The sequence below is a fragment of the Poromitra crassiceps genome, assembly GCF_964638095.1.
Source record: "Poromitra crassiceps genome assembly, chromosome: 13".
In the NCBI taxonomy this organism is placed as follows: Eukaryota; Metazoa; Chordata; class Actinopteri; order Beryciformes; family Melamphaidae; genus Poromitra; species Poromitra crassiceps.
Window position 1 is genome coordinate 13,087,549 of NC_139644.1, and position 24,329 is coordinate 13,111,877.

At 44.0% G+C, this 24,329-nt stretch overlaps 2 protein-coding genes and 1 pseudogene across 4 annotated transcripts in view; all 3 read left to right on the forward strand.

Annotated features, from left to right (window-relative positions):
• The window catches only part of gaa (alpha glucosidase), a 30,076-nt gene that overhangs the window by 3,532 nt on the left and 2,215 nt on the right, over positions 1-24,329 (forward strand). Inside the window, exons 3-18 of one of the 2 annotated variants that reach the window (XM_083649800.1) lie at positions 4,249-4,292; positions 16,852-17,465; positions 17,769-17,920; positions 18,189-18,354; positions 18,550-18,646; positions 18,805-18,924; positions 19,107-19,225; positions 20,195-20,326; positions 20,565-20,675; positions 20,789-20,902; positions 21,136-21,220; positions 21,437-21,554; positions 22,020-22,153; positions 22,497-22,648; positions 23,234-23,382; positions 23,616-23,757. In XM_083649800.1, coding sequence (XP_083505926.1) covers positions 16,920-17,465; positions 17,769-17,920; positions 18,189-18,354; positions 18,550-18,646; positions 18,805-18,924; positions 19,107-19,225; positions 20,195-20,326; positions 20,565-20,675; positions 20,789-20,902; positions 21,136-21,220; positions 21,437-21,554; positions 22,020-22,153; positions 22,497-22,648; positions 23,234-23,382; positions 23,616-23,757 — 2,337 coding nt within the window. In that variant the 5' untranslated portion in view covers positions 4,249-4,292; positions 16,852-16,919. Of the gene's footprint in view, positions 1-4,248; positions 4,293-16,613; positions 16,735-16,851; positions 17,466-17,768; positions 17,921-18,188; positions 18,355-18,549; positions 18,647-18,804; positions 18,925-19,106; positions 19,226-20,194; positions 20,327-20,564; positions 20,676-20,788; positions 20,903-21,135; positions 21,221-21,436; positions 21,555-22,019; positions 22,154-22,496; positions 22,649-23,233; positions 23,383-23,615; positions 23,758-24,329 lie in introns of those variants that run through there. The other variant, XM_083649801.1, reaches the window with a different exon arrangement.
• LOC310788258 (sterile alpha motif domain-containing protein 9-like) lies at positions 4,987-11,120 on the forward strand. The gene is made up of 2 exons (XM_083649799.1): positions 4,987-5,028; positions 5,821-11,120. Exon 2 carries the CDS (start codon positions 5,865-5,867, stop codon positions 8,883-8,885), a length of 3,021 nt encoding a protein of 1,006 aa, XP_083505925.1. The 5' UTR covers positions 4,987-5,028; positions 5,821-5,864; the 3' UTR covers positions 8,886-11,120.
• On the forward strand, positions 13,280-13,930 carry LOC310788355 (RELT-like protein 1 pseudogene; annotated as a pseudogene). The gene has a single exon. The product of its transcript is annotated as an RELT-like protein 1 pseudogene (transcript).

The window sequence follows — 24,329 nt, forward strand, 5'->3', positions numbered from 1 at the left end:
CCTTCAAGGGATCACACGGCGCCACCTTAAACATCGTCACAGGAGCTGCTCCACCCACCTCAGATCCTTTACTTTGTACAGGAGACAGCGGAGAAAGCCGTGGAAACCGATGCATGCTTTCTGCCAGAGCCGTATATATTGCTCTGCCTACAGCGGAGAGTGGGCTCGGCTGCATCCGCGCTCACAACTGAGCTCTTATGCTTCTATCTATCTCCACACGATTTCCTAGAAAGCCAGCATCCGAAGCCGAACGGCCAAGCCTTTTCGTTCAGTCGCGTTTGCCAGCGCGCATCATTTCCTTGATGGGCGCTGGGATCTGTCCGGGGCAAAAACTGAGTCGAGAAAACAAACTCTGTGCGTGTGGGAGGAGCCCGCAGCTCAGAGGTGGAGGGTGGAGAGGGGGGGGGGGGGGGGTTGGGGGAGAGGGGTGTGTGGCACACAGGCTGCACAGAAACCACACCACACGCCACCACATCAGAAAACACCAGCCAGAGTCAGTGAATGTGCTCGAAATTAGAGTGCAAAAGGTATTCATAAAAGGGACTATATCTTGGAAAGTAAAAAAAAACGACAGAAAACCCTTGAAAGTGCACTTTTTTGAGAGGCTGTCATTTCATAATGGAACTGTCTAGAAACAAAATTTCTTCTTTGGAAGAAGCAGGAGTGTTCAATGTTTCATTAAAGTCCAGCCCCGTTAATATAGCCATAATAGAAAAAATTCTATAGCTGTTTTCAACTGAATGGAAGTGAATCTGGCACAGGCTCCAGACAATTTTACTGAAGCGCTGTGGCACTCAATGTGTTAAAGCCTCTTCTAAACATGAAGTCTGGATCATGTCTGGCTAGCCAGAGCAGGATATTTTCCGGTTTTACCTTTCTAGACATGAGGAGTCTGTGTTTAGAAACAGCTGGAAATGGTCCGTATTCTCTCTGCCAGTGGGCGGGGGGAGGGGGTGCGGTAGCATGTATCGATAACAAGAAATGTGATATGGAAACAGCTTTACCGAATCTGTAACCAAACTCCATTCAAAAACATGCCGTTTTAACGGAGGTTCCATTCCGACCATTCAGGCAATAACGAGGGGTGGCAATGTGCCAAAAATGAGCGCTTGCCTTGTTACATAAAGCCGCCCAGTCAAAATAGTGGTCGCACCGTCGTCTATCACTGTGTGTGATTTATTTTACAAGTGGCATTCAAGTCATATCTGACTAGTTTTCAATTTATTTCTCCCCACAAAAGTTAGGCTAGGCCTATGTCTCGATATAGGCTGTCACAGTCACACAACACTGGACGCTCACAGTCACACAACACTGGCTGCCTCAAATGGCTGCCTCCAGGGGCGGACTGGGATCATAATTCAGGCCGGGCATTAGATACCAAGCAGGCCGGGCCGATACGGGCCGATGCGCGTGCCGGCGTCCGAAGGGCAGCGGCGAAAAATTTGGGCCGTTTGAAGCTCAATTTGGGCCGTTTGAAGCCCAATTTGGGCCGTTTGAAGCCAGATTTGGGCCGTTTGAAGCCCAATTTGGGTCGTTTAAAGCCAGATTTGGGCCATTTGAAGCCAGATTTGGGCCATTTGAAGCCCAATTTGGGCCGTTTGAAGCCCAATTTGGGCCAAGTCCAATTTTACAATGAGATGCACCCACTTTAAACCTGAATAAAGTAATAAAACCACTAGTAAACCAGTAGGCGGCGCCTGGACTGCTGTTCAGTGAGTGGCCTGGCCTGCAAATTTTTTTTTTTTTTTTTTTGCCAGGCCAGGCCAGGCCAGGCCACCGGGCATTTGCCCGACGTGCCTGATTATGCAGTCCGCCCCTGGCTGCCTCACACAATAATTGGCTGCATCCAACTCGAGAAAACTTTTCAGACCCTCCTGGAGACAATTTTTCTCAGAAGAGACTAACGTTAGCGACAAATCTCAAGACTTTTTCTGACATGGGAATGATGGGATTAACATTACCAGCAAGCAGCAGTAAAAGCAGGCAATGACGATAGCTGGGTAAGTCCCGCTAGCATCGATGCTAAGTTAGCAAAGTACAGCGAGAGCGCAGCTGAAGCTAATTAATATGGACGTTAACATCCATATTAATATACAGTATAGCCATGTGCTTGCACGATGACATCGTGTATTGGTGATGTCAAAGGGTGGCGATTGACGATCTGACTGAGGTCAAGATCGCACAACTCTAGTAGGCTTATCATCTCCATTGTTGCATTTTTAAACTGGCAGATGAGGGACAAAGAAACGATTCAACTTTTAGTTGTTTACTCACCTAATTTGGCTCTCTTCCAAATAATCCAGCCACGTAACTAACACTACGTCCATTCATGAAAATAATGATGGGACATTAATGGTTTGTAAAGTGCCACCACCCGCCCACTCACACATAACAGCTAGATGATCTGGATCATGAGCTGCCAGTGTTAAACAACAGCTGCTTTTCCTATAATGCGGATCGTATACTTGGGGTTGAGATGGAAATGATCCGCACTCGCGGGAGTGCGCATAAGCCGGCTAATTGTTGTTTAACATGCAGGCCAACCGGCTAGGAGCTGGTTATAATCCGGATTCCACTGCATGTTAACACGTTCACTGCCAATGGCGAGTTGACTCGTCAAAAAAATTCCAACGGTTCACTGCCAATGACGAGTTGAGACGTCAAAAAAAAAAAAAAAAAATTTTTGACGGTGCTACGTGGATCAATGCCCCCCACGTCTCCTATAAAAATATTGGAGCGACCGAACGTGTACAACCCATTCCACCGACCCACTAAGTGGCGACAGTGCTCTCCATTCTAGAGGAAGGCAAGCAAAAAGCAGTGTCAGGAAGCCATTCTCATGAAAATGGATTGGCGAAAACGCTTTCGCGCTTGGGAGCTGGCGGTGGGGTTTTGCAAATTTGCATAATAGATTACGGGTGGAACACACTTTGAAACACGCAGCATAAATAAGACCAGAATCGCAAAAGCTTCATCAAAGCTCTCAGAACCCCAACAAACGAGCGAGCCCATCCATCCAGACTTGCCCAGCGGCCGCCAGGCAGACAGGCAGACAGGCACAGCAGCAGCAAAGCAGTGAGCTGGTGACGCGAGGTTACAGCAGCAGCAGCAACGAGCTTGTGACACGCTCGCTGCAGCCAAGAAGAACACACACGGAGGGAGGAGTTTGAAGGAAAGGGGTGTTTCCTGCTGTTATGGAGGAAATTACTGTTCAAAACTATTGTTTAGATGTCTGACGTCTTACTGATGCCAAAAATGAATGGTTAAAGTGACTGTTCTATCGAATTTCACAAAAAGCCGTTTATCTCAGAATAAATTTACAGATGCTGAAACCATGCTGTATTCAACTGCTAATGCTTACATAACTACTAACTCTACAAACTTACTCTTTTAGACAGAGAAAGCACACATTCTATTAGTTCTTTTGAGATATTGTGTGTTCACAAAATCCTAACACAAACGAATCCTCGGCTCTTGAAAGATGAGCCAGAATCCTCAAAAAAAACCTCTGGCAGAAGCTAACTACAGTTTTGAAAAACGGCTGGCAGTGAATGTGTTAAGAAGTGGCTTTTGTGACACATCTGAACAACAAGTTCTGAATTTGGTCCTGTATTGTTGAGCTAGATCGCTTCAGCTGGCAGCCACACAACAGGCTGGAGTAGAGGCAGACAGGCGATAGCTAACAGTCCATGTAGGTCCACTAAACAAGCTTGTAATTTGTAAGGAGCTCTTCTCCATATACTCAAAATCAGCGAAATATTCAGCCATTACTTACAGATAACAAGAAGCTATGCTTTCGGTGCTCCAAACCAAACAAACTCCTCCTGCATCATCTCAGTCATGTTTCCACAGCTGACTTCCTGCAACAATGCAAGTCTCATGAGACTTGAGTGAGACTTGGATCAAGTGGAAGGTAAATACAAGCGTCCATTCTTGCTCTCTCTTATGACAATCTGAGCCTGTCAGTTGCAAAAACAAGCTTGTTTAGTGGTGCTTTGTGTATACCCCGTCTACTGCCACTCCAGCCCGTTGCGCAGCTGCCAACTGAAGTGATCTCGCTCAATAATGGACAAATTCAGAAATTGATGTTCAGATGAGTCACTTTGACACAAAAAAGTTAGGAAAATAGGGTGTAGGTTGAAACATATACAAATTCTCCTTTATGTGACTGAAGTAGATTGATAGTCCCATCATCAAATTATTTACAATCACAGCTACTATTTGTCTCTTTTCTCATTACATACACAGGTGACGAACTCAAGCAGCCGCCTGAGAAATGGACTGAATCTCAAGTAAGCTCCTGGCTAAAAACTATTGGGGTGAAGGAGCAGTACATCAAAAAACTGTTTGAGGAAGAGGTAGATGGACGAATCCTCCTTGAATTGACTGAGGACTTTTTGAAGACACAGACTGGTATGAAATCAGGGCCTGCTCATTTGATCATCAAAAAGAGAGATGATCTTATTAACTCCCAGGAGAGGCAAAGGCCCACTGGTGACCAAAAAAATGAGTCAGGACCAAAAAAGAAATCAGTTCAACAACTTCCTGTGACAACTGATAGTCATCCACCACAGATTCCAGAGACAGATCAAGGAGTCTTAGAGGAGAAACAAACTGATCAAGAACAGTCTGTCTGTGTTTTGACTTCAAAGGAAGACTGCAAACCACGACCATTTGATAAAGAAGGCATTGATTTCACATATGTCAAGCACAGGGTCCTGCAACCTGAATCTGGTGCCTTTGATCTGATATCTCCTTGCCATGAATACAAGTCTTTTGCTATAGCTGCTACATTAGACCGCACAAGGTTACAAGCAAAATTTGCCAAAGAGGTTCTTAAATTTGGGACTGGCTGTATGAATATCAGATCAAATGGCACAATCCACTTTGGTGTGATGGACAGCAAAGATGATGCAGGTTACACACATGGTGAAATAATTGGTGTTCCTATACAAGAGAAGGACATGTATGTAGATGCATTAGATCACATTGAGAAGAGTTTCTCTCTCTCTGACAGGGAGCATGTACGTCAGTGTGTGCGGCCACCTAGGTTCATTGAAGTGATGGATCGAGAAAGTACAGAAAAAAGATATGTGGTGGAGGTTGACATTGTGCCATCAGTAAGTATTGTTCAGAGCAAAGTGTATTCAGTTCGTCTGCCAAACTTCAAAGAGTCAGCTAACAAAATAGAACATGAGAAAGAAACAATTCTTCGGCGGGTGGGTTCAAAAACAGAGCCAGTGAGTGAGAAAGACCACTCTGATTTCTACCAACGAGTCAAAGACAGGGATGCTCAAAGAGAAGAAGCAGAGAACTGTCAGTTCCTCAGTACACCAGACATCTGCCCAGACCTTGGGCGGAAGCTCACAATGCTTATGACTAGTGGAAAGAAATTCATTGAAAGGGATAAATGGTACATACTTGTCACAAACAAATTCACTCCTGATGACCTTTGCAACATTGACTGGCTACTTAACATGAAAATATTCTGTGTGTTCGACTTTGATCCAGACTCAAAGCTATCAGGACTTTGCAGTAGATACATTCAGCATCATGCTGCAAACATGCACTTCATGCAGAGCTATAGGAAATCCAGTGACATGAGCATCAAAGAATTCGAAAGCCATTTGCATCTGTTTGAGCAAACTAGCTGGATCTTTTGTAATGGCCGTACTGATTACAAAGGAAATGAAACCCCCTGTGATGAGATGGCTTGGATCAGGACAAAATTGACTCTCTTGAGGGAATCTGTCTGCTTGATCTGTAAACAAATCTTGCCAAAAGGCACATTCCTGGTGCTTTTCCTTCTCACATCACCAGTTGAGAAACCACTCTTGCGCACCTTTGATGAGTTTTTCACTGATATGGAAGGCCATGATGACATAATTTGCATCTCTGAATCTGAGGAAAACTTTCAAAAGTGGCAAAGCTTTGCTGAGGGCTCATGTGGAACAGAAACGGTGAACCGTTCCGGTGTTGTTGGGATGAAAATGAGCCACGTTAATGCAACATTGCAGCAAGTCCAACCAGTAACCTCACGTGCTACCAAACACTTACCCATCTTTGTAAAAGGCCAATGTCTCCTTGAAACACGTGTAGAGGAAAGTATGCCTTCTCTCGAAATTCTGACGACCGATCATTGTGATGAAACGAGCAAAGACTACATCAATGCAGAGAAAGCTAACATTGAATGTCAGTTCTACCATGGAGCGAGGGTGACCTGGTTGAATTTCTGGCTTGCTGAGAACAGCTATATTGGAGAGATAATTGAAAGGGATGCTTATCATGATGCTTCAAAACTTCTCAGTGATGCTTTGAAATGGAATGTCGACCAGAGAACTGTGAGAAGTATCAACATCTACCATCATCCAGGAAGTGGTGGAAGCACTGTGGCAAGACAAGTACTGTGGAACAACAGGAAAGACCTAAGATGTGCTGTTGTGAAGCCCTCATACTCACCTGCTGTTGTTGCAGAACACGCAGCTGAGCTCAGAGAATATGAAGAAAAAGATCCACAGAAGTGTCTTCCTGTGCTGCTCCTCATTGAAGATTCAGACCAAGAATATCTTGATGAACTACGGAATGAGCTAGAGGTTGCCATTCACACCAAGCGAATCCAGTACGGAAACCCATGTTTCATCTTGCTGAGCTGCAGACGATCCAATAATCCAGAGAAGAGATGCAAGGAGTCTCCATTACAGAATGTATCTGTCACTCACAAACTATCTGATCAGGAGAAGAGGAAGTTCGCTGGAAAGCGACAGACACTTGAGGAATGCTACCAGCCTCAGTTCATCTTGACATTCGTTTTGATGAGTGAAGAATTCAACCATGAAACGATTGTGGATTACGTTAAACAATTTGTGGAACACTTGCTCCAAGGCATTGATCATGAATCTGTTGGCACTCGCCTCATTCTCTATGTGGCATTGCTGAATACATATGTTCAGAACTCCTTTATCTCTCAATCCCACTGTGAAGCTCTGCTTGCACTCACCTTCCACATGGAAAGGTTTCGCCGGCATACGTTTGAGAAATCTCTGAGTGAGCAAGCTGAACTGGTCTTCTTACACCTTCGAGATGACAAGACTCACATTGAATCAATCAGAATCATCCATCCGCTCGTTGCAAAGGAAATTCTCAGACAGCTTCTGGGGGACCAAAAGAGCCAAAGTACTTTAGCAATGAATCTGCTCTGTGAGAATGTGCTTTTTGAGCACAGATTTGGAAAGGAGGATTACCTGACGTTTTTGAGAGCACTTTTCTTAAGACGTTCCAGGATAGCCAGAGGTGACGAATCTGATAGTTTGTTCTCTCTTCTGATTGACCATGTGCGTAAAATTGAAAACCCAGAAAAAGCAATCGCATTACTTAAGGAAGCATACGAACGTTTCCATGAAGATGCATTCTTTGCACAACAACTTGCTCGCCTTCACTATACCTATGAAAAGTTTGAAGAGGCAAAATACTGGGCAGATATGGCAGCCAAAAAAAATCCAAACAACTCGTACATACTAGACACAAAGGGCCAGGTGTACAGAAAATGGTTCCAAGCCAAGTGCAAAGCCATTGAGAATGTACCAAAGACTGTCCAAAATACAGCAGATGCTGTAGACACTGCATTGAAAGCCATGGAGTGTTTTAAAGAATGCGAGAAAGCAGCTGTTGCAGACATGGAAAGGATGAACAGTTTAGGATTTTATGCTGAAGTTGAGGTAGGATGCAGCTTGCTCAAACTGATTTTAGCATTGCAAGTGTTTTCAAACCAAACCGATGGCCATTCAGAATGTATGAAGTACCTGCTAACAGATTACATTCCTGAGGAAGTTAAAGAACCCTGGGAGTCCTTTCATGACCGTTTGAAAAAACTTCAGAAGACACTGTTAGAAGCCTTAGAATGGATCTCAGAGGACCTCAGTTACTTCCAGACAGATTTCCAGACAGACATCGGTGCAGATGGAGAGACCACTGATGGTCCTGAGATGAAGATAAGCAATCCACTGTCATGGTTGATGAAAAAATCATCTGAATATGGGAAGTACTTCAGTGAAGCTTGTGCACCTCTGAAGTACTGTCAGTCAAACCCAGCCACTTTAACTCCTTTCATGAAACGCATGCTTATTCATTACCTTGGTGGGGGAAATATAACCTCCATCCTCTCCAAACTGACTGACCCGAAAGAAAAGGATCCAGTAGGGCTTCTTGAGAGCATCCTCTCGCTCTACCCCAGCAATCCATTAAGGGCCAACTTTGGTCAAACTGATATAGTTAATTACATAGTGACCAATGTTGCTTTGAATTGCCTATCGCCTCAGTGTCTAAACGTAGCTGCCCTCAAAGATCTACAGACACTTAGTCATCAATTCCCTGAAAAGAAGAGATGTTCTCCTAGTGCCCTGTTCTTGCTTACCTTGCTGTTTTGGCCAGAAGATCATGACAGTAAGAGTGAGAAAGAAGCCAAATATGAAATTGTGCAGTTGGCTGTTGAACATCTGAAAAAAGGCTACTGGACCAAGATGAAGGACATTCCTCAGCGAAAGAGAAGGATTTACACCCATTTCTTTCTGAGTAATGGGAGTGGCTTGAACAAAATTGTCCACAAGAGCAAGATTGAAACAATCACAAAGGCGCTCTCCGTCTCTGAGAAACGAATGAAATGGCACAGGGGAGAAGCATGGAAAATGCCAGAGATTGCTAAGATGTTGAAACGTGTCTCTGGTTGGACTGAAGATGGAACAGTGTACCTTGAGGGTCCTCAGAAAAAGAAGTTCAGTATCCCCGCTCTTTATGCACCTTCAGTGCCCCATGGTAATGAAAACATCACATTCTACTTGGGGTTTACATTCAATGGACCTGTTGTATCATATATCATTCCAAAAAGTTAGTTTTGCCCTTCAACAATGGTCTTGATCAGGGCTGGGCAACTTTGATGATAGAGAGGGCCACACACAAAATGTCTCGCTACCAGAGGGCCAGATTGTGACCGTGCACTTCCACCAGTAGCCTACTGTAACATAATCACTCCCAAATATAGCTACGGTACTAATTTGATGAAAAGGACTGGTAAGCAAAGTTTATTATACCAACATTTATATTTTTCATATTAAAATTTAGTAATTCTTCCATTCAGATGACACCAGAAACTTTGGACTCAAAGGCCACGCGAGCTCAGTGCATTGTGGGAAGTGTAGGATTTCGGGTCCCCGCACCCGCCCCTCCCCTCCACATCCCCCCCCCCCCCCCCCCCCCACACACACACAGAGTGGATTTTAGTTGATAGCTGTGAACAACCAATTTCAAAAATTTCAACGGATTCGAAAACCTTAGGGGTGTGAGATTTTATATATATTCATATTCCCCGCGGGAAAGCCGTCCTTTAAACAGTATGTGGATGGACAATGCTAACGCCATTAGCACCATGTTCTGGGTTGTACAGTAAAATAAAAACACCGATTTTGGTGGTTTAACCCAGGGGTTCCCAACCTTTTTTGTGCCAAGGACTGGTAGATAGATACATGGAAAAAAAGTCACGGACCGGTTGTCAATTTTAATGGTTTTATTTACATAAATATTTGCTCACCAGGTGGCGACAAAGGGTAAATAACAGCCTTTTGTGTTGTACTGTATGTAGCCTATACAGTATTTATGTTTTTGTTTTAACTACAAACATAAATAAACATCAACTTGAAACTATGTTTCAACTACCACACTCAGCCTATAATATTATAGCCTATGTTTATTTAATCTTTTTTTGGGGGGGGGGGGGGGACCGGCTCGCCCCGGTACCAAATGCGTTGCGGCCCGGTACCGGTCCGCGGCTCAGTGGTTGGGGACCACTGGTCTAACCTAACCTAACCTAACCAAAAACCTCCGCCTTGTTTTTGTTTGTTTTTTGTTGGAAATTGACCCAGGGGCCACACTGAGGGCCGCCAGTTGCCCACCTCTGGTCTTGATGTACTGTATATAACTATCAACCTAATATCTGCATCTCATTACTTAGGCAGAGAACAGTTGGTTTCTAATTTTAAATGTTCAAGAAGCAAATAAAAGGGGTGACTAAAACTGCCTGATATGGTATTAATAATGTATTGTTCTGCAAGTACAGCATAGCACAGCATATGAGATTGCATTTAAATAGCTTATGATATGATTTAGTTGCTCTTTGGGGCTTAGTTATCTTTATTATCTTCTGATTTTAATGATTTATGTGGAGGCATATATATTTTTGTCTTGCACAGATGTGTTATGTTTGTATGTATGTGTATTCATATGTGTAAATAGTCTGTGTAGTACATTGGATTTCTTTCTACTGACCGATGTGTACTATTCAGGTATCACAATTTATGTATGTGGTATCTCATTGAGTCTTATTTTGCACTGTATATATTATACACTTCTTTGTAAGTGGCTCCAGCTTGTTGCACTGATTTGTACAGTATCTAATATAAATTGTTGACTTATTTGTCTTTATGCTCTGATGAAGATGTAATATTGAAATCCGCTAGCAGTTATGGTCAAAAAGACATTGGTAAAATGAGGTGACATCTTTTTTGTGATATTATTTTTTGTTATTATTGGTGCTGCTTTCTTTAAACTCGAACTTTTGGAACCGGTTTCTATTTTGCAATTGGCCTAGATGTTTTGATATTACATTTTGCACTTTGTTTGCGAGTCAAAAGGGATTCTAATGAAACCATGAACTATTTTTTCAACTGCAATGTAATAATGGAGTTTCATTTGTAGAGAAATACTGTAAGATATGTGCCTTCATTATTGTTCTTAAACAAAATACAATATTAAATGTCAGTGAAATCACTCATCCACTTCCATGTACATACAGTAATATACTGTGAGGATTTTTCTGACATGAGATTATGAGCGTAAAACCAACATATAACATGCTGATATGCAATAGTAAGATATATGTTAAAGTGCAGAATTTACTTTGTCTCGCACTGTTGTATTTGTCTTTTTGATTAAATTGCTCACAGTTACATCTAAGTATGTAGATATTAAACTACTGTGTGTATAGTTGTTTTGGTTCCATACTGAATGAAATTGTTGCCTGATATTAACATTGTTTCATTAAAATGTAATGCTCTGAATTGTATGTAAAAGCAGACTGCTAAGCAGAATAAAAAAATGTTAAATTTCAGGTTCATTCTCTCTTAATGCTTTGAACTATGCCCTTTTCATGTTCTATTGGAAGTAAGTCTACCCGGTAACACTTTACAATAACGTACACAAATACGGTAGTAGTTACTAGTAAACTAATCATTAACTAATAGTTAGTTAATGAGTAGTTAATGTATAATTTGTCATTAGTCAATCATTAATTAATCATAGTTAATGAGTAGGTAGTCATTAGTTAATGATTAGTATCTAAGATCCTGAGTAGAGTAGTTAATCATTACTTAATGATTACTAAATGTCAGCTCGTTAGTTACTGATTAGTCGGTCAGTTCCATCAGTAGAGTAGTTAATCGTTCGTTAATGATTAATAAATGTCAGTTTGTGAATATAATAACAGAAATGCATTCATAGTGACAGAACAGGCAGATATTTTGTAAGTTTCACTTAAGGATTGGATTAGACCCAGAAGGTCTTTGTATTATTGACCATTTCCATAATAATGGTGATTGATCGTATAATAAAGTTTGTTAGCACTTTTCAAAACAAAGTGCTTGCTTTACATAGAATAACCAAACAAAAAGCAAGTCAAAAATGCATGCAGCAAATGAAAATGTAAAAAAAAAAAAAAATGAATTGAACTACAAACAAATCAATAAAATATCAAAATCATGTTAGCAGTTAAAAGGTTTTCAGTTGTGTCATAAAAGAAGACAGTAGCTGTTTGTATTCAGGTAAGTTATAACGTTTAGGGGCCTCACCTTTTGATTTTAGGCTAACAGTCAAGTGAGCTTTGTCTGTAGATCCACAATGACACATTTGTACGTACATCAGTGTGACTGATGCTCAATTCCATGTTTTTAAGTGGAATGAACACCACACAAGTTCACCATGCTTAGATAAAGTTACAGGGACTGGAGATTTATTTTGAGATAATAGGACATACAGTAACCTCTTACATTAGCGTAATCTATCAGGTATTATATCTAGAAAACATGATGATGGTCTACAAGTGGTTCCACTGATATTTGCTTCCTATGGTGGCTTTCAATTTAGCAATAGGCCTACACATGATTTGATGTACCTCTAGAGAATAATACAATCTTCTTAGGAGAACAACAAGACACATGAACAACAATAGACCTTATTCGATTGACGTCATTCACGTACTGGCACGCCCACCGCCGCCATATTGTTGACATAGCGCTGCAGCTTTTAAGTGACAGCCTATGTGGAGCAGCGTTTAGAGGAAGCTAGCCGCTGTTAGCGTTACCTGTATCGTTCCAATTGTGTTCGAATGGTGACCTGCGTTACACATGGCTGTAGTAATGACAGCAATAAAGTCCCCGTGGTTTGTTTCTATCTCTACCGTCCACAGACGTGAAGGGAGCGAGACTGGGGATACGTCAGCAGCACAGGAGATGTGTGGATAGTTGGGAGAGACAGGTGAAACTTTCTGACAGCTCCTCACAGCAAAGTCTGTTCACCTCGTTCTTTTGTTTATTTATTACAGGCATTAACGGCAGCATACAAACAACAACTGTGGTTTTTTTTATTGCTGTCATTACCATCGCTATTTTGTAATGGAACAGAAACGACAATAAGGCTGTTACTAGTTGTCAGCTGCAGCGCTGTGTGCGTGCAGGACGGTATGTCAACAATATGGTGCGTCCAGGGTTAGCGAATAAGGTCTATACCAAGACCATCAGAAACAAATAAATGCTTGTTTCTAAATGGTTCAAATTTAAGGCTTGATTACAAGATCAAGTTTCCATATACCCAGTGACGTAAACCAGTACACTAAAGGAGGTGATCGGAGCAATGGAGCACAGGAGGGAAGGTGGCTCAAAGGTCGTGTGACATCACTCACTGATGACATCACAATTGCTCGAGTGACATCACTCAGAGTTTGCTGGTCCTGGCTGAACCGGTCACAATGATATCACACTGATGACACTGTGCAATTGTGATGTCTTCGGTGATGATGTCATCAGTGATATGTCACTCGAGCAATTGTGATGTCATCAGTGATGATGTTATAAGTGATGTCAGTGATGATGTCATCAGTGAGTCTTCAGTGAGTGATGAATCACTGATGATGTCACAATGGCTCTGTGCGTTAAGCGGACAGCTGCAGCCTGGACCATCCATGGCGAATTCAAACGTCTCAACTCCGGGAGCGACGGAGGAGGACTACACGCAGTACATCCTGTTACCTGTCTTCTTCCTGCTGGGCCTGCTGGGCGTGCTCATCTGCCACATGCTGAAGAAGAGGGGCTACCGCTGCACCACCGAGGCCCAGGACGGAGCCGAGGAGAAGGCCGAGTATGACATGGAGGTGGGCGCAGATCTGAATGACACCCCAAGTGACAATGACACCGTGGGGCAGATTGTCCGCTCCATCATGACAAATGAAGCAAACTTGGACGCCCTCAAAGCCATGGTTCATGAGAACAGCACTGACTCAGATGGCCCTCCGCTCACTCCCACCTCCCCCACCAGCCAGGCTCCTCCGCTGACTCCTGTGGGCACCGGCAAGCACACCTGCAACCACCCGCACACCATCGGGGGTCCGGGCGGCCATAAGAACTGCCGCAGCCACCATGGAGAGGTCACCGTCCTGGTTGTGGGCAGGTTCCGGGTGACCAAGTGTGAAAAGCCGGGGCGGGACAGGCGGACAATGCTTATAACAGAGTCCAACCGGAGCGTCCCGTCGTCTCCCATGGAGGCGGTGCCCAAGAGCAGGACCACCTCGGAGTCGCAGCAGGAGCAGACTGACCACTTGAACAACAGCAAATGACAAATACCAAGGACAGGAAAGAGAGGAGAGAAACGACAACTGGAGACTTTTCAAACCCAAGTAAGAATGTAACAGCAAATCAGCACTTGAACGGTGGAGGAGCCGTCCCTCCCACACCTTCAGGAGACTGAAAAGTGACGCTGAAGATGAAGATGGCAGTGAGGGTGAAGAGCAGTCGCCCTTGTCCCCTTGTAAGACATTGATCTGCCAGTGTGATACTGGCCCATTTTATACGTAGAGTCGTAGACAGTGGATGAGGTGTGTGTATTTGTGACGCTCAAAAGACGGTCTTATATAACTCACTACAGTACCATCCCTGACCCCTGATGTATGCACTGAACATGTCTTGGTGTGGTTCTTTTATTACCATAGAGGGCTGCTGAAATGATAGGGGTTTGTAAAATTGTAACAGATTGATCTCAAATGTGGAGATTTTGACCAGAATCCTTCATACCACCCCAAAAGTCATATTGGTTAAAAGCTGAAAAAAAGTGTTTTGGGGGTAAGTTACACTTTAAGGAAAGTAAAATATTGATCACATCAGCAAAATAGATAGATGCAAGCAATTGCAACATATACCATAATAATATGTATTTCATATTTCATGGATGATGAAGGAATGAGAAGTACATGACCGAAAAAATGTGTTACCTGGCTGTTTTAATTTTTTTACTTATCCTTTATTTAACCAGGTTAAAACCCATTGAGATCAATGATCTCTTTCACAAAGGTGACCTGGCCAAGAAGGCAGCACAAGTCACAACATGTCAACAGTAGCATAGAAACATACAACAATACAGCAATACAATAATATAAAATGTGATTCTACAAATCTAGTTGCAAGACATCAATGGTCTCACGCAGGGCCGCCGCACCCTGTACGCAGAGTACGCAGACTGCGTAGGGCATCATGTGACTGAGGGCACCAAATTTTTTTTTTTTTTTTGTGGGCCCTCAGTCAGGCCACTCACTGAACAGCAGGCCAGGCACCGCCTACTGGTTTACTAGTGGTTTTATTACTTTATTCAGGGTTAAAGTGGGTGCATCTCATTGTAAAATTGGAGTCGGCCCAAATTGGGCTTCAAACGGCCCAAATCTGTCTTCAACCGGCCCAAATCTGGCTTCAACTGGCCCAAATCTGGCTTCAAACGACCCAAATCGGGCTTCAAACGGCCCAAATCTGGCTTCAAACAGCCCAAATCTGGCTTCAAACGGCCCAAATTGGGCTTCAAACGGCCCAAATTGGGCTTCAAACATGCCAAATTTTTCGCCGCCGCCCTTCGGACGCTGGCACGCACGTCGGCCCATATCGGCCTGGCCTGCTTGGTATCTAATGCCCGGCCTGAATTATGATCCCAGTTCGCCCCTGCTTGCATGTACAGTTTAACAATCGCTTGTTTGCTGACATGTACAGTAATTCTAACAATTGTTTGTTTGCCACATGTAATGTAATGTGAGATACACCTGATTTTGCAGTCTTTCGTTTGACAGTTATTGAAAGTGTTGGGGGGGGGGGGGGCAACCACAAAACAATTAGCTTAGGGCACCCAAATGGCCAGCAGCGGCCCTGGTCTCACGTTCCATGTCCTTCAGGATCCCGCCAAACTCAACTTTTTGTGCCTCTAATACAACCGCTTCATCCGTCTAGTGAGTGACATTTGATGTATTGACCCCCGGAACGAAACTACGGTTGGTAATGCCAGACGACATGTGTAGGTTGCTTCCATGAAAATGTTGTAACTCCAGCTGAAACAATCTTTACACAATTAAGGAAAAACAAAAAAGTGCTTCATTCGTCCGTTCTCCCCTACCTATTTACCTACTGCACCTTGTCCGTTACGGAGCCCTCAGCATAGGAATTTCACACGTGCGTACTTGTACAACGGAGTGACAATAAACATCTTAAATCTTGACTGTCTTTCGCCTGATGTTTGAGCCCTTTTGTCCTACTATGCTTGCCTTAGTTTGCGATCTACAGACCAGTGCAAGTGGGGCTGACGCGTGATTTCTAACCCCACATAGGATAAGCAATAACCACGCCCTGTGGCGCCGGGATTGGCCAGGAGCAACACTGGAGGGCACGCAGCCCAGCGATTTCATGAACCAACTGAATAGCTCTTGAGAACAGACAGCAATATTGAGAGCGGACATTGAAATGAATTATGGTCACCTACCTTCCTTAGCATAGTAATAATAATAATAAGCATAATAATTGTAATCTACACAATCTACAAAAACATGCAATAATATAAACGGTGTTGTGTTCACGTTCATAGCTCATATAATATAATGTATCGTTAATTTCAAGCTCAATTCTTACCCAGAGAAAAGGTACAGCACTGAAAATGTAACAATCAATAGTTTTTTAAACATCTTTATTTTAAAAGATGAAAAACCCCAGGTGCTTTAGTCCCAAGCTTCAATGCTCCTGGCCAATCTCGGCGCCACAGGGCGTGGTTATTGCTTATCCTATGTGGGGTTAGAAATCACGCGGGGCTGACTGGCCCCTTGGACTGATTTCAGTGGTCTGTTATTATTCATTGTAAACGGTAACCTTCACTGCACTTGTTGCGCACCGACTCAAATTGCTTTCTGCCACTGCCAGCACAAGGTAATGTGCATTGCGTGAACAGCTGTATTATGCGGAGCTGTTTGATAGCTAGCTAGCTCACTACCCAAATACCACTGAAGTTGAACTGAGTGCACTTCCTTGTTTGTATAAACGCTACAAGTCGATCCACATCAAGGAGGACTTTTACCACAAGATGAACAAAGCAGTGAGCATATAAACAATCTCCATACCGGTATGTTCATGATGTGACGCCTCCCTGTAAAATTAAATAATTTCCATAACAGCTTCTGCCCATGTTTGTTTCAAAGTGCTACTGACTGTTTACACTATAACTGTTCGTGTATTGCAGAAACACAACTCATCCCAAAAGCCATTTGACCTTACCTGGCCCTGGCAGAGCATCTTTGATGAGGGGGCATGGGTCTATCTGCTGCAGCCTCCACTGCTGTGCTCCTCCTGGGATTTACTTTGCTAACATGCTTATACATCAGATATTTCTCTGACCATGAGATCAGACTGATTAACTCAGTCTATGCAAAGCAAAATCAAATCTTTGCATTTGCACGATATGTCAATCGTCCAGCAAAGCTACAGAACAATTCAGTGGAGGGATGGGGACACCTCCAACATCAACACACCCAGGGAGCCCCCGCCAGTGTTCCCACAAATGACCAATGTGCCATGGCCCTAGAGAGTCGATTTGACTGTGCCAGAGACAAAGCTCTTAGCCAGAACGAGTGTGAGGAGAGAGGCTGCTGTTACGCCCCTCTGCCTGATTCTGGAGGACCACCTTGGTGCATCTACCCCCGCTCGTACAGCGGCTACAAAATGGGTCCACTCACACCCACGCCGCGAGGCCAGGCTGCCACCCTGACACGGCCCAACCCCTCCTATCTCCCCGGAGATATCTCCACTCTCTGCCTAGAGGTCATGGAGGAGACTGCAGGCCGCTTGCACCTCACTGTGAGTACCTGTACAGGTTATTACTCTGCTTTCCCCCTCCCTTATTCCACTAGCATTCATAAATACCAAACAATAAGAAGCAATGAAAGAAATGCAGAGGATCACTTATGTTCCCTATGAGTTACTGAGTTTGGGAGATCGCACTCTAGACTGAATGGAAGAGAATGTATAAAACAATTAAAGCATTTGAATAGGGTCTAGAATGATCAAGTACACAACCTGCTACTTTTCTTCTATGCATATTTAGTTAGGATGTGCATATCTGACCCTGTTAAACTTAAGCAACATTTTATTTCTCTCTAGTTAAAGGACCCATTGTCTCCGCGATATGAAGTTCAGCTTGCCACTGGTAAGCCCCGGAGCAGTGCTGATACCCAAGATCCCCTCTACACCGCTGAATTCCACCCAGACCCATTTGGCTTCATAGTACGACGCAAATCCAACGGAAGGGTCATGTGAGTAGATCTTCATAATATCCTCAGCTCTATATGTATTTAGGATACATTACACGCTAATAGAACTAAGTTACTTTTGCACAGCCTAACCTATGTCTGTCTTCATCACCAGCCTACTTATTCTGAAATTCTGACAGTCAACATTTGTCATTGTATCAGACACTACTTTTGTGTAAAATGACCAATGATGCAGTCATTTTCTTCTTCATGACCATGACCATGACCATGGCATACCATTTTGTTTGTCTCGTCTCTCCTTCTTGTCCAGTGTGAACACCACGGTCGCTCCTCTGCTGTTTGCTGACCAGTACCTGCAGCTGTCCACCACCCTGGCTTCCTCTCTGGTATCTGGGCTTGGGGAGCATTACACCTCCCTCCTCCTCGACCTTAACTGGACCTCCGTCACTCTCTGGAACAAAGACATGCCACCTCATGTGAGTCTGTGGGCTGTGGCATATCTATCTCACTACTATACTAAGGCGAGGGGTTCCGGCGCGCTCTGGCCTGAATCTATTGAGATGGAGATAATATTTTGAATAGAACAAACATTTCAAGATGAAACTGTCTCCAATACTTTTGTTGTCCCCCACTGTGTGCTCAAAGCAAGTCAAATCTGTTTTTCTCCACAGGCTAATGCTAACCTCTATGGCTCCCACCCATTCTACATTGTGCAGGAGGAGGATGGCCTGGCACACGGAGTTTTCCTACTCAACAGCAATGCCATGGGTACAGTGATATCTGTGTATCGAAAGACACTCGTAGCATCACACTTCCATTTTTGGATGTGTACTCGACCGTAGCTCATACATTAGCAGCATCAAAAAACTATCCTAGCTTATGAGGGCACACATTATTGCTAATTGTCTTTACAAACTGCTCTGTAGAGGTGACGTTGCAGCCGACCCCTGCCCTCACCTGGGTGGCCATCGGTGGAATTCTGGACCTGTACATCTTCTTGGGTCCTGACCCCCAGAGTGTAGTCCGGCAGTACCTCCAGGTTATTGGTATGTCCCTCTCAAAACCAAAACGACAGCCGTAGATCATGCATGCATACAGAGAGACAGGGTAAATGTGGACCTCTAAGTGTAAGTTAGCATGTCAGTGGGAGTGAGTCCATTTGAATTGGCCATAGGGCTTTCTGGAGAATTTGTTGATGCGTGTGTGCTTCTTCATCCATCATCCCCAGGCTATCCTGTGCTGCCTCCCTATTGGTCACTGGGCTTCCATCTGTGTCGTTGGGGCTACACGACCACTAATACGACCCGGCATGTGGCACAGCGCATGCACACTGCCAACTTCCCTCTGGTAAATGAACACGGTTAACTAAGTTGTGCTCAAACAGCTATAAAAATGTCAGTAAAGAGAACAAAAATGTCAGATGGCAACACTCGCTAAATATAGACTCTAGTTATTAGACTATTATATATCTAGCGAGACAGGCGAGTTATAATGTTCATCTTCAGAGCAGTGAAAAGTAAACAGGCTGTTTCAAGCCTGCTGTAGCATCGGTCTGAGGCTCCTGCTTCGTTTCTGTGGATTTAGCTCTTCCCCGTGTTTATAAATGGACAGAGAGTGACCCAGCGAGGCTTGACAGCATCTACTGGATCAAGCCGTGATTGTGATTGGGAAAATAAAGCGGCCATGGCTGTGAAAATAAGGTTCGTCTCTGTGGTTAGTCTTGCGGTTTGAGACCGTGTGCTTCCTGGTCTTTGTTTACAGTGCGATACGGTGGCTGTGTCGCTTGCTCTGCATGTTTCGATGGCAGACGAGTGTCTGGGGTTGCATAGTGTAGATAGCAGACACTATATCAGGGCAATGTGAGTGTTTACGGTGGCATGGGAAGCCGTGCCTATGTGTTTTATAGACTGTTTGTGTTTACGTTTTGATGTTACAGCTCCATTGTGACATCTAGTGGGCAGAAATCTTAGATAATGGGCCTTTAATGGTATGTTCACAGGTGCCGTATGTTCATCTGATAGGATCTGATGAAGGCCGTCATGGCCAAAACGTAATGCTTTCAATACAATAAATTGAACATGGAAGGAAATATTTACATTAGCAGTAGGATTCTCAAAGCTCAATAAAATAGAGGTAACAATTCAAGGTCACAGACCACATTGTGTCAAGGTCAGTGATCCCATTGTGAACGGTTTTGTGAATGCATGCCCATTCTTATCAGATAATAACATCACTAATACACAATCCTTACATCGAATTAGAATTGAACTCCTCATTATCTCGCTGTAGCTGAGATGGTTTTGTTTCTTCCATCAGGATGTGCAGTGGAACGACCTGGACTATGCAGATAAGGGCAGGGTTTTCACCTTTGACCCCTGGAGATTCGGGGACCTCCCAGAGATGGTGGAGGAATTCCATCAGAGAGGCATGAAGTACATTCTTATCCTGGTGAGACATCTTCAAAAATATCAACCAACATCAAAATAACTCACCAGCTCTCTAAAACACTATGACCCTGATGCGTTTGTGCGTTATGACTGACATGACTCAACACTTCATTGCCTAAACTGGTCAGAGTACTCAGGTAAGTCAGGTAAGGAATCATTAACGCTTTATCTCCAGCAGATGGCAGCAAAGTCTTAACTTTTTAGCACTGAGGCATTCTCTCTTGATCTCCGCCTCACAGGACCCTGGGATCAGCAGCACCAGCCCCCCTGGAACTTACCCTCCCTTTGACCATGGGCTGAGAAGAGAGGTCTTCATTAAAAATGCTACAGGACAGACCCTGATAGGGAAGGTCAGACTTCTCTCTTCTGTCCCACTACAGGGGTGCATCTGTTAACCTGAGCAGGTGTGTTTATGCATGTCGTTATGCAAACCTGGTATTATATCCACATACTGCTCCTCCAGGTGTGGCCAGGGCCAACAGCCTTCCCAGACTTCACCAACCCAGAGACCGGAAACTGGTGGGAAGACTGCATCAGAGAGTTCCATTCTAAAGTCCCCGTGGACGGTCTGTGGATTGTGAGTTAACACACACACGTCCGTCCGTCCGTGCGTGCGTGCACACACACACACACACACACACACACACACACACACACACACACACACACACACACACACACACACACACACACACACACACACACCTAGAAGACATGGTTTTAACTTTTACTCCAAACATGTAGTGAAGCACTTCTTTGTCATATGTTTAATTTGCAACTTAAAAAGAGTGACTCCATTGTCTCTTCCAGGATATGAATGAACCTGCCAGTTTTGTGCAGGGCTCAGTGGACGGCTGTCCTGACAGCGATCTGGAGACCCCCCCATATACACCAAGTAAGTGTGCTGGACCTGTGCTGCATTGCACTGCACTGAGTGCACACATTTAAAGGAACTTTATCCACTTTACATTTTAATATGAAAAGTATTCACATGTCTTCTACTGTAGCTCTACAAGACTCCCTGTGAATTGATATTTAGGTGATCTATTCATTAGTAATTGCTACATATTGTATATATGCTGCATTCATTTGGAGCCTGTGTGTCTCTCAGGAGTGGTTGGAGGTCAGCTGAACTCGGGAACTCTTTGTATGTCCGCCCAGCAGAGGCTATCTACCCACTACAACCTGCACAATGTCTATGGGCTGACGGAGGCTAGCGCCACCCACAGGTTGGACCATGCAGGGATCAGAGGCAGCACACACTGAGCTATTGAGTTAATTAATTAACAGTTAATTTTGATTAGTAAATGGAAATGAAACAATAAGCCACGACAACCGGCCATGGTTTACAGTGATGTTAGAAAATAAGAGGGCATTCAATTCAATACAATTTAGAATAAACAATAAAAAATAATAACTTGGAGACATTTAAATATTATTTCCCCATATAGCAATTTGAACAGTAGCTAAACAACATGGCTGCTGAGAAAAACAGAAGTACTCGTATGACTAGTGACTTAGCACATGAATATTTAAAAGAACTATCATTCAGTTGCAGGTGTACGTCTATCTGGTGTACAATGGAATGTGACCTAGCCAGAAATGAGAACTGGAACTATCCATTATGAGTACAGTGTATATGGAGAAGGTTGTTCTTTTGGACTTGTTGATCTTGGGCTTGGTTCTGTTCTCAGCGCTCTGGTGAAGGTACGGAGGAAACGGGCCTTTGTTCTGTCCCGCTCCTCCTTCTCTGGCATCGGACGCTTCTCTGGAGTCTGGACAGGAGATGTCAGGAGCGACTGGGAGCAGCTGCGATACTCCATCCCCGGTGAGGAGACGTAGCTTCTTAAAGACCTTTGTGTGTATGTCTCATCATCTGAGTTGGAATAACACTCTCTTCTTAGCATTATGATACAACTTTTTCACTTTCACTGATATATATATTTTTTTACAAGAATGCATATAGTAGGTATTCAGTGGTTATTCAGTTTATTCATTTGTTGTCGGGAGATTAATTACCGTCTCTTTTTGAAAGTGCGTTAACATTTGAAATGGCTTTAGCTCTACCAAACAAGAAAGATTATTTTATATATTTTTTTTAAGTGGCTACACACTGCCTGATAGATTTGAATGCCCTTTTGCACCCGCCTCTACATCCCCCCCCTCCCCAGCGGTGCTGCAGTTCAGCCTGTTTGGCGTGCCGCTGGTGGGGGCAGACATCTGTGGCTTTGAGGGCGACACCACCGAGGAACTGTGTGTGCGCTGGATGCAGCTCGGGGCCTTCTACCCGTTCATGAGGAACCACAACGACAGAGACAATGCTGTGAGACAGAGAGGTTGCGTGCGGGCGTGCAAGCGTGTGTGTGTGTGTGTGTGTGTGTGTGTGTGTGTGTGAGAGAGTACAGTATGTGTCTGTTGCATGTATGCATCTGTGTGCTTAATCATGATTCATTGATTATTTTATTTTTTTGTCAAGTTTTTTGGACCCAAATCAAGTACCTACAAGTTAGTGCAAACGTCTGCTGTAATAAGTGCAACGTTGTCAGAACAGCTCCGGCGTTTTTGTGAAGAAGACTGGTGGGTGCAATGCCAATGTCTTTCCACTGTGTGTCTAGAGCAGAGGTTCCTGAATGTTTCATCTAACCCCGCCCCCCACCCACCTCTGTTTTATTCGCTTATGAACTCCATTGTACATGTAATAAAATAAAGTCTAAAGTTTATGAAGTGAGAGAGGAAACGTTATAATGTGAAACAAGCAGATTCCACAGCTGTCATGGCACACCAGGGTGCTGCGGCACACACTTTAAGAACCTCTGGTCTGGAGCAGTCCATCTGTTCCATGCATTATGAATAGAGGTAACTCTAGCTCTTTTCATTGTGTGTGTTTGTATGTGTCTCTGTGCCACAGCCTCAGGAACCCTATGTATTTAAGCAGCAGGCCCAGGCAGCCATGCGGAGTGCATTGAACCTGCGTTACTCCCTTCTTCCGTTCCTCTACACACTCTTCTACCACGCACACACCTCCGCTGACACTGTGGCCAGGCCTCTCTTCATGGAGTATGTGTCCTCTCCTCTCCTCTCCCCTCCTCTCCTCTCCTCCCCTCCTCTCCTCTCATCTCCTCTCCTCTCCTCTACCTCTCCTCTCCTCTCCTCTCTGCTCTCCTCTCACAAGTCCTTTCTTTCCTATAAGCTATCTACTCCATAACCAAACAATTTAGAGCACGTTTACATCAATGTTCACCCTTTACTGTCAATAAGTTTTTATTTCCATGTTGTGTCATCTCACACAGGTTTCCCACTGACCCTAACTGTCAGGCCATAGACAGACAGTTCCTGTGGGGGAATTCACTTCTCATTAGTCCCGTCTTAGAGCAAGGGGCAGTGGAGCTGGCCGCCTACCTCCCCCCCGGCACTTGGTACAGTCTTGACAATGTAAGTAGCTTATACCACAATGTATGTTTGTATGTAGGATGTTGGCTGATATCACATCACAGCAAATATTCCTTCAGTGCTAGAATAGTAAGATCATTTCTTACTAGGATATTAATGATTATTATTACAGTACTATCAATGGCCCAGAAATGCTATGTAATTTTGAGTAAATAAAATAAAAAATAAACAAAGAAAAAACCCTGAAACCAGAAAACGGCCGTAGATATTTTGGTGGGACAGTATCACGATATTACACTTTGGATATCAATTGAGCCTAGTAGAATGCAATGCGATACTAAATATGCATGTGTGTGTGTGTGGGGGGGGGGGGGTTATGGGGGCACTTGGTTAACCGCCAGCTCCGTCTGGGCTGCTCACTGTATCCAAGCGTATCCCCGCTTCCTGGGGAAATGATGACTGACAGCTCGGTATGGGCCGCCAGGTCTCAACCAACCACAGCCCAAACCCCCTGACTCACGCAAATCCTAATCCAATCACTTAAAAGGGTGACTTTGATTGACAGCCCACTGCGCCAATCTAAACAATGACTGCTCCTGAATTAACAGGACGGT